This window comes from Silene latifolia, chromosome 7 (genome assembly GCF_048544455.1).
Source record: "Silene latifolia isolate original U9 population chromosome 7, ASM4854445v1, whole genome shotgun sequence".
In the NCBI taxonomy this organism is placed as follows: domain Eukaryota; kingdom Viridiplantae; phylum Streptophyta; class Magnoliopsida; order Caryophyllales; family Caryophyllaceae; genus Silene; species Silene latifolia.
In genome coordinates, this window is record NC_133532.1 from 84,054,761 (window position 1) to 84,065,368 (window position 10,608).

The 10,608-nt window shown below is 35.5% G+C and overlaps 1 protein-coding gene across 2 annotated transcripts; it reads left to right on the forward strand.

Moving 5' to 3' along the window:
* The first annotated feature begins 552 nt into the window (after positions 1-552).
* On the forward strand, positions 553-10,021 carry LOC141592338 (farnesyl pyrophosphate synthase 1-like). Of its 2 annotated transcripts, XM_074412955.1 has the most exons (12): positions 553-845; positions 937-961; positions 1,167-1,282; positions 1,381-1,467; positions 1,544-1,660; positions 1,770-1,858; positions 2,871-2,922; positions 5,481-5,576; positions 9,004-9,048; positions 9,133-9,222; positions 9,627-9,698; positions 9,787-10,021. In XM_074412955.1, the coding sequence occupies exons 1-12, from the start codon at positions 717-719 to the stop codon at positions 9,913-9,915; spliced, it is 1,047 nt and encodes a 348-aa protein (XP_074269056.1). In that variant the 5' UTR covers positions 553-716; the 3' UTR covers positions 9,916-10,021. The 2 variants fall into 2 exon arrangements, with proteins under 2 accessions (XP_074269056.1, XP_074269058.1); XM_074412957.1 differs by lacking the exons at positions 9,004-9,048; positions 9,133-9,222 and having other exon boundaries at positions 597-845.
* The last annotated feature ends 587 nt before the right edge of the window (positions 10,022-10,608 follow it).

Sequence of the window (10,608 nt, forward strand, 5' to 3'; positions counted from 1 at the left end):
CTAACACTCCTGCACATCCCGTACCGACTTCGACAACCCCCTCCCCAAAGCGAACTTACAATCGACGCTTAAAACCTACAGCCAGCGCCTCTTAACGACGCATACACTAGCACTCGACGCCGACTTCTCCGACCACCCTACTTCAGCCCGATGTCCCCACAACCACCCTTTAACAACCAAACTTAATCCAAATCCTAATTATTAAAAAACCCTTTTTTAAATAAAAAAATATCAACTAAATCAACTAAAAGACGGTTCTTAATAAAATTATTGATAACACGACGAAATTACGTTTGATATGTGTGAATTACGATCCATAATAGTCGAACGATGAAGGGTTTGAATGTTTGATTAGGTTAAAAGAGAGAAGTCTTTTTAATTTTTTAGTAGTCTTTTTAATTCTGTGTTTTAACCAAAGGGTAAATATGAAAAATTAAGATAAAATGGGTAGGATTTAGCAAAGAAACCTGCGGGATTTAGCATATACGATATTTATCTTTTTTTTTTTTTTTTTTTTTTTTATTCGGCCAATATTTTTAATGGATCCGTCCTATAGCGGTTCTATAGAGAGTAGCTGTAAATCTGTAATTGCTTATCCTATGGCCGCATATAGGATAGAAAAATCCGATAAACTCTGTAGAATATACTCGGTAGAATTTCTCGAGTTGGTATACAGTAGATGTTGAAATTGAGTTTGGCAGCAGGGAAGGAGAAGGATGGAGGGAAAAAGGAGAGAAGAAGAAATAAGGGAAAGATTTTTGAAAGTGTATGAACAACTCAAGTCGGAGGTTCTACAAGATCCTGCCTTTGAATACTGCCCCGTCTCAAGCCATTGGCTTCAACAGGTCTCATTTTTCCATCTTTCCTTTTGTTTACTCCGCTAAACATTAGCATTCCTTTTCACCTTTCTCACTTTTTTACTTGTTTTTCCCTCAGATGCTTGATTATAATGTTCCTGGAGGTATGTATACTTTCTATTTACTCTCGTAACCCAATTTAAACATGTAAACTTTTTATTGACTAGTACTAGTACTTACTCCCCGTCTCAACCAACCATTGCTTACTTTTGATTAAAATACCTGTAACAAAAAATAATAAAAAAAGTTAAAACAAATGATCGAGTCAAAGGGATTAGAGTATAAACCAAGTGTAATTTAATTGGGCAGGCAAGCTGAGTAGGGGGCTGTCTGTAGTTGAGACCTTCAGATTGCTGAAACAGGAAGAGGAGCTTTCTGAAACCCATTTCTTTCTTGCTTCTGTTCTTGGCTGGTGCATTCAATGGGTATCCTTTGAATACTTGTATTATAATAGATACGGAGTATTAGCTTAAATAACTTTATGTCGTTATCATTCCCTAAATTGTTACTTTTATGCCCACAGTTTGTTGCCTGTGCTCTTATGTTGGATGATGTTTTGGATAATTCTGTAGTGCGGCGTGGCCGAACTTGTTGGTTTAGACTGCCAAATGTACGTTTATTCCCTACATTTTTGCGCTATAGGTTTCGTTTATCCGTTGTTTGAAACCACTCATATTTTTTTCCAGGTTGGCATGATTGCTATCAATGATGTTATTCTTCTTTGGAATCATATCAACAGGATTCTCAGGAATCACTTCAGAAACCAGCCGTACTATGCTGATCTCCTTGATTTGTTCAACGAGGTGAACATCTCTCCATTGTTTTTTTTTTTTTTGGTTTTTGCATACTCTAGGATTACTATTTCATCTGCCCCCCCCCCCCCCTATTGCATTATTAACCTTCTTAATTCAGGTTGAGTTTCAAACAACCTCTGGAGAGATGCTTGATTTGTTGACGACAGTTGAGGGGGCGAAGGATTTGTCGAAATTCACATTAGAGCAGTAAGTTGCTTTTCAAATGGGGAAATGTCAAAGGTTTCTGGATGCATAATCTAATTGCCGGCATGATTCGATGATAATGATCTGTCACTAAGAGCCCTTGTGAATATTCGAATTTGTATCGATTACTGAATTGTGGTATAAATACTGGCATCATATGAACCGTTATGTTTAGTTCATTGTATATGGAAGAAGCTAACATTTTTGTGCGTTTTTCCTTCTGAAAGCTATGAGATGTAAGAATTCTTCTCTACTGACTTTTTGATGAGATTTGACTTGCTGTTCAATTTTTAAATGTGGCAGATTTGATTAGTGAGTGCAGTGTGATATAGACACTGCCTTCACAATCTGTTCTTTCATCTATATGGCCTTGATAATATCTTATAAATTGTATTAATTGACTTCAATCGTTGTTATATAAATAACACATTTTTTTAATAAATTTATCAATTACCTACAGCCATGTTGATGAACTATTACAGTTGACAATCCTATGTAGGGACATACTGGCAATAGGCATTTTTTTTAATTAGTTTGGTGGCCAGCTAGCTTTACCTGGAATGAGGTAAAATCAAGTTTGAGACTCAAGGGGCAAACATTATATTGCATATGTTCATTACTCTCATTTTTCCTTGCCATTTTGGCAGGGTGTACTTTGATGAAGTAATCAACATTCAACTATTTGCCACCTGCAATAGACTGAACTAACATTACTGTGAATGTTAACTCATGAATGTCATTGTTTAACATTTCTCTAGTACTCTCAGCTAATTAGGGCGTGGGCACATATATTTGTCCTCGGCGCTTTCCATCTGTAAAATGCATGCACAACAAGTTTTTCTTTGAATTTCTTAGCTAGTTGGTTGGTTTTTGTGCCACTGAAACTTGCTTCCTGACTATAGATCTTTTACTTTTTTACTTGTAATACAACATCTTTGTTACACTTGTACGGAAAAACATTTCAGCACCATAGTTTTTACTACTCTGTAATTAATATTTGTTTATCTGATTGCAGGCAGCAACGTATCAGTCGGTTCAAGACAGCCTATGGAACATTTTATCTCCCAGTGAGTTAGATTATATCTCCAACTTAATTATACTAATTAGAAAAGCAATTGTGAATCCTACGTAAATATATGTAAACAAGACATATAACATTGGCATCATTATTAATGCTGTGGCTGACTTCTATATTCCAAAATTGTGGCGATTTCATGTGTTTGGATCTTTTTTATTTGTTGTCTCTGTTTGCATCCCGCACCAGTTAGGTACTTAAGTGACATGAAATTTTCTTGATATGGGTAAGAGGGAGCGGTGCATAGACTAATGGAGTGACACTCATGTTGAATAAGTCAAGTGCTTTGTTCAGTCTTGGTCTATTCAGTATTGGAAATAAATAATATTCTGGTAAACAAATGAGTGGGACGGAAGGAGTAACATATTATGCATATATTATCTATCCTTTGTGATTAATTTGCATTGCCATCTTGAACTCTTTCCATCTCAGTCATTTGTTTACTTATTTTTTACTTGTTGTGAGGGCTATTTTAATCGAAGGTAAACAAATGATTGGGATGGAGAGAGTACATCTTTTGTAATATTCTTCTAGAATGTTACTTCTCTTCTTTCTAAAATCTATATAGTGTAAGTTTCGTGTTCATATGTAATTATGTAATTCACTGCTCAGCCTAAAATTCTATTTCGACCTGAAACTACCCCTCTTATACTACCCTGAGAACTGCATCAAAGTATCGTCAAACGATCAAGCAATCATTCCATCATGGCCACTCATACAGCCACCCCTTTAGCCGCTCACGTGGCCACCCCTTAAAAATTTTACTCACTGTGAGGCCTCTCGGAAAAAAACAGCCTCTAAACTAAACTAAACTAACAACACCCCTCTTGTAATTTCGATGGCATACATGTGTTGATCATGGCAACCAACCTCTCCTCAAGGCTCCAACCAATTCATACCACAAACCTTTAAAAAAATCCATCATTGTTGTTGCGATTTTTCCCAAACTATAATTCTATCATGGTATCAACGCACTCTGATCTGCTCGGCTTGAACCTACCTTTGTTTGGCCACCCTAAAAATTGCATCAAACTATCCTCAAATTATCAAACAGTCAACAGTTAACTCCTATCTCTCTGCCTCTAATGTGGCCATATATTTTATTGCTACTTATAATCTTGTCGCCCACTTGGCTACCCTTTATACTTTACCGCCCGCCACCCCTTATAAACTTAGCTGTCGAATCGAAGGGCCATTTTTAACTTTGTCGTCCCAAGCCTCCAATTTTTCTCTCATTCATCTCCCCAACATCTTGAAATTTGAATTCGTCCTTCTATCCTTCACCTTATGAAACAAACACATAACACACCCTTGAAACTCCTTTGTTTTCTCCGTTCTCAAGCCTACCAAGACGAAAATTGATTCTTAATTGCCAAATTAATTTGTTTTCGAGACCTAGCCTTATTTTTCCTATTTTATTTTCTCCGCCCCATTATCTTATCTTAGGGCTTGCTTTGGATGGAGGTAATTAATACTTGGGTAATGAAGCCTAAATGAACTTAAAAAAATGGAGGTAAGTGTGGGTGGTTGGAGATAGAAATGAGGGAAGATAGTGTAATAGTCCCTCTATTAAGGGAGTAATAGTACCAAAGGTGGCCGGTGTGAGTGGTAAGGCTCTCATCTCTTAAAGAAGTGGGGTTTTCCTGACTCTTGCGAATGAAAAAGCCAAACTTGGGAGGAGTCAACCAATTCAATTGCCTTCAGTACCCCGAAAGAGATTTCCCCAACTGTCGGTAGAGGAGCTGTCGGTAGGGGATCTGGTCAACACAAAAAAAAGGGAGTAATAGGTACCCACCTCCCCCCTCAAGGAATGTTTACCTCCATACAGAGGTAATAATTCCTCCCTCACCTCCTCTTTCCACCCTCAACAACCACTACTAACCACCAATCTCCTCCCATTTCTTCGTGTTTTAGTCTCTATTACTTCGGTAATAATTACCCCCATCCCAAACGAGCCCTTAGAAGTAAAAATTCATTTAACATACGTCTCGTTTTTGGAATAATTCTTCAAGATTGAACTCTCTCAACGGTCGTCTGTCTTGTGGGGGCATATTTGAAATAATTAGTAGCTACTCTGTATTATGTATGCCAAATATCTTTCGTAAACAATTTGCTATCTCTTATGGATTTTTTAATATTTTTCTAAAATGTTACTTGGAGGCTAGTTTAGCTAGAACCCTAGGACTCCTCTTCTTTCTACGAACCTATATATTGTAAGTTCTGTATTCTTGTAATTATGCAATTCACTCCTCAACCTAAACTTCTATCAGTCATTGTGGTTGAAAGCTCTACTTTAGATAGACGTCGGTGAAGACTGGTATATGATTAGTGAACTGTATTAAGGTGAGTTTGTGTGCTCCTAATATTTAACTTTCACCTGGTTTTTGTTCATTTTTTTCCCTTCCACTAGAAGAATGGGCATAACTATCTTGATCGTCCAAATTGGGAGTTCATATTTTAAGACATGTCTCGGTATTTTATTGTTTTTATCCGAAATCCGAATGCAATATCAAATTTTTTTACTGATGATATCGTTTACAATCTCTGCAGCTTTCATGTGCTTTGCTGATGTTAGGTCAGAAGCTTGATGATTATACTAATGTGAAGGACATCCTTCTTGACATGGGCATCTACTTCCAAGTACAGGTATTCTTTCTTTTACCAGGGTGATTTTCCTTATACTTTATTCAGTCCTTGTGATTAAGAAAAGCTTGTTTCTGTTAGACCATTGATTGGAAGGCTATCGACTAACGTTCTGCAGTCATATAAATAAGAACTAAATAATAGTTTGGTGAGACATTCAGTTTTCTAAAAGGTCCCGGCGCGTCAGAAGTTTGATTCATTAATGGAAGAATTATTGCTAAATAACGCCTATCATTACAGTGATAACAAGAGATTTCATAATGATGAAACTTGAAAGTTGGAGAATTGAGAATTGTCTTACAAAGGAAAGATTAGTAAGAGTGAAAGATTACACCAAGTGATGGAAAAATTAGCATTCCCATTCAAATGCTAACAACAAAATTAGATTTTAAAAAGTTTTTGCTTTCAACAATATGACATAAGATAATTTGATCTACAAGCTTAGTGATTAAGAGTCCTATTTGTATCAAAGGGTGAAATGAGGATATGGAAAGAGAAAGTGGAAAATTAAGCCAAAACACTAGGAGAAAAAAACTTAATGTGCACCGTGCGCTTAAGATGAGCACGGTGCACGTAACTGGACCGACCAATTTGCGAGAGCCATTTCTCCCTCCTCTCTTATCGGGTCCAGCAATTTGCGAGAGCTACATCTCCCTCATCTCTTATCCGAATGAGGCATGTGACGTCATTGGTAAGTTAAGAACAAAAGTGTTCACCTATAATTGGCTTTGCATCAAGTGGAGCTCTTGAATTCGAGATATGCCCTTTTAAACTCTGGCAAACGAGGCTTCAATTTATCTATAGAAGTTGGATTTCAAAACTTCACCACTTGGCTTGATTCGATAATAGGGATGAATTGTAAACTTGAGTACTTGACTAGATACCTGACTGCCTTAGGCTTCGGGTTCGACTCGACTTTGGTTGACTTGAGCATGCTTGACTTTGCTTAATTAGCCACCAATATCACCATTTTCATGCTTATTACAAAGACCCGATTACTGAGTGAATTGATTTTTCGTTATAATCTCCATAAATATAATAAATATCATTCAAAAACCTGCTTCTAATACACATCGAAAGCATCTAAATGTTCATCCTTAACGCCTACTAAAACCGTCTTATTATACTATAGTATATTATTATTAGTATTATATCATTATATGATTACTCATTATTATAATGTTAATCAATAATCATTATTGTTTTATTATTAGTTTATTATTTATTATTTCACTATGTTATTAATATTGTAACTAGTTTAGATCCCATGCAATTGCATTACTTTTTTAACATGGGAATATGTAATTGAGGAAAAAAATGAAGCCCAATATATCATCATTTTTGTGTTCAACGTTAGAACATGTTATTAGTACTCCCTCCGACCCAGACCAAAGGTAACATAGGAAAAAATGGAGTATTTAAGAAAATGTGGAAAAAGTAAGGGTAAAGGGGGAAAAAATAGGTGGGCCATGTAATTGTGGGTTTAGTTGTAGGTTGATAGGTGGGGTGTGTAATGGCATTTTGTGTAAATATCAAATAAGTATAAAGACAACTTGGTAATATTGTGGGCCAAATAAGGAATGTTACCTTTAGTTTGGATGTCCGTTTATAGTAAGTGTTACCTTTGGTCTTGATAGGAGGGAGTAATATATAAGATTAAAACATAGAAAGGAGAGAAGTTAACAATTTTAATTCGTTTATTTAATCGATTGATTATTTTAATCAACACCTACGTTTCAAGACCAAAAAAATTAATTTAATTCGAATATTTACGAATTTTTTTATGTTTCTCTATTTCAAACTTTAATTTATATTTTTAGAATTTTTAACATTTGTAATTTATTTAGGGGGCTGCTTTTTGTCGCCAGTGTTTTACTTAGTGTCGTCCGAATTTGGCATTGACTTTCCAATTCTACCCTTATTTATCTCATCCTTTGACTTTCTAATTTTACTCCTAATACCCAATTTGTAACATAAAATTTTCGATTCTAGTCTTCGCTATTTTTATCTTCTCTCTTAATTTTATGCACGATATAAGTGATAAAGACGCGCTCAAAATTTAAATAGGTAATTATTAAAACAAAAATAATAGTAAAAACTAAAGTAATTTTTTACTTTGATACATGAACATTGATAATTACATATGCAACAACTAACAACCCAAAAGATTCAGCCACACAACAAGAACACAATAGATCAGATCTCAAAATGTTGTTAAAAGTATTAGTGATGATACTCTCATGTCCGTGTACAAATGTACAATTCTCGCTTTTATAACTCCGACGAATCGATGGTGGTAAGGGTGATACAACTCTTCGTGCAAGCAAGAAGTCACACAGAAGCCACGGACACCTTGTCGTACACCCAACACGACACTTCCACGGTCAAGTTCGCGCCAACGACACGTCGCCTCCATGGACATGTCGTGTGGGCTAAACGAGCAATCCCGCCGCCTGGTCGTGTAGGCTGCACGAACCATCCACGATCTGGTCGGTATCTCGCACAAACACCCACTGCCCACCTTCTTGTACGCGCGAACTAGCTACAGCACCCCGCTACGAAACGCTAATAACTCGACTAATTTCTGAGAATTTGATTACTTTGGCATTAATCCAACCAATTTTCCATAATTTTCATATTTAATTATCCTATTTCATTGATCCTAGACAAATCTAATTAACAATTACAATGATTCAACTAAATTATTTTAAAAAAATTTAAAATTAAGTTGAGTAACTTATTTAATGGTGGTGGTGGTTGTAAATTGGTGGATGCAATTTGTTAGTAAGGGGAGTGAACGATCAATTCATACTACTTAAAAGAGTGGTGGGAGAAGAGGAAGATGGGTGTTGTACGCTCGCATGTTGAATATCAGGTTGATTAATGTATGAGGGTATTTTCGTCTTTTACTCGGGCGTCATTAGTAATTTACGGGCGACAAAAAGAAAAAGTTTTTATTTATTCTGATATTTTTTATCAACAAAACTTATTTTTAGTACATTTCTTTATTTATAACTGGTTGAGTGCCAAATTAAAAGAACAGCTAAAGGTGTGTTCCATGACCACTAATACTGTTTTGTTTCTTATTTTTTTTAAGAAATATAACTCGAATTCTCTTCTCTCTCCTTATTAAGTTGTAGAAATTTATAACATCCATCCTTATTAAAGCATTGGTGTATTTTGGAGGGAAAATTGTGGATAGACTTATTCTCTTAGTATATAGAGGATAATTAGTATGTCGTTATTAACATCGTAATTAGTGTTAATCACGTCCATTAATTATTACGTCATTCATACTAATTGTTATCGTTACCCATTCGTAAAGTCATTTGTGCTCATTGTTACGTTATTAGAGTCCGAAAGGTGATAGTGTTGTTTCTTGCAAAAAATTTTAAAAGACGGGTATTTCAATGCTTTTCTAAATTTGCAGGATGATTACTTAGACTGCTTTGGTGATCCTGAAAAAGTTGGCAAGGTGAGAGTATGTGATGATTGATCGATGGCAATAATAACTAACTCAAACAAACTAAAGGTTTATTACTTCATGCAAGATTCTCAGATTGGATCAGACATCCGAGACTTTAAGTGTTCTTGGTTAGTTGTGAAAGCTATGGAACTTTGCAACGAGGAACAGAAGAAACTGCTGTGTGTAATATTCTGGCCCTTGTTGGTATTATTAGAACAAACTATTATTAGTTTAATTTTTTTAATCCTTATTCACCCTTCTCTGGTAATTATTTCACTTTCCAAGAAAAAAAAAAAGGTTTTTACAAGGGATACATAAGCAGATTTTTTTGTTTCTTTCCCCAAAGCACCACCTTCTGATTTTTCGTTTGGTTTTCAACACATACATAAGATGTGCACATTAGACCACCTTATTACGCCATAGTCTCTACTTTGAAGCATGAGTTGGAAATAATAACCATAGTTGAGAGGGTTTTTGACTAGTGAGTGACACCTTGGTGATGTCTCTCTCCATCTTAAACGGCCTAACAAAGATATTGATTATATAAATTCTGACTGACTAATATTATTAAGATTCTCACTTTACAGGACAACTACGGGAAGGAAGATTCTACGAATGTTGACATAGTCAAGTCCCTTTACAACGATCTCAATCTTCAGGTATCATGTTCTATTTTCTTGGTCGCAGTGTATATTATGCGTGAGCCTCAATTTGATTTTTTATCTTTGCGTCGATTTGGCATTGTAGGGAGTCTTTGCTGAATATGAGATTGAGGTATATGAGAAGCTGATGAACCGCATTGAAACAATTCCCAGCGAATCTGTGCAGTCAGTGTTAAAGTCTTTCTTGAGTAAAATTTACCGGAGGAATAAGTAGTCAAATGCTGAAAATTGGTCCGCAAAAGACATACAAACTTACAAAGAGCCTTAAAAGAGCTATGTATCACAGGGATGAAATTTTAGAACATTTGACATTTTGTAGACCACTCACTGTCTTTGCATCCCTTCAATACCTTCACTTTTCGTACCAATTGTATTACGCGTGCTTCCATTTTTACTTCAAGTTGTGGAAATAAGAAAATGAATGGTAATGTCTTTATTGGAAAAAAATAATGCCCCATGTAGTCTTATGTATTTGCTCCGTAATTACATGATTTTATAGCTGGACTTTTTTATGGACAATTGCCCTAAATATTTAGAAAATTATGCAACATTACGATGAGATATAAATTTATTTAGGATTTCTACAAAAAGATGTTTCATAAAAATATATTTTCAAGGAAAAAATAATCATTTATAAGTTCAAATAAATGTGATCATTATGTGACCGAAAAACCGTGAAAAGTCAATAAGGAACATCATATAATTCGGACTGTCCGTCTCATTATAGACAGTCATTTCTATATCTATAGACGGATAATGGTCCTCTCACAAAATTAAAGTGGGACGGTAAATGGGGGTATCCATTTCCGACCCACTTGCACTATCCACTTTCATTTGGGAGAGGGACAAAATTTGGAAGGAGTAATACATTACTCCATGTGGGGTTAATAGTTCTTTCTTGGTCTTC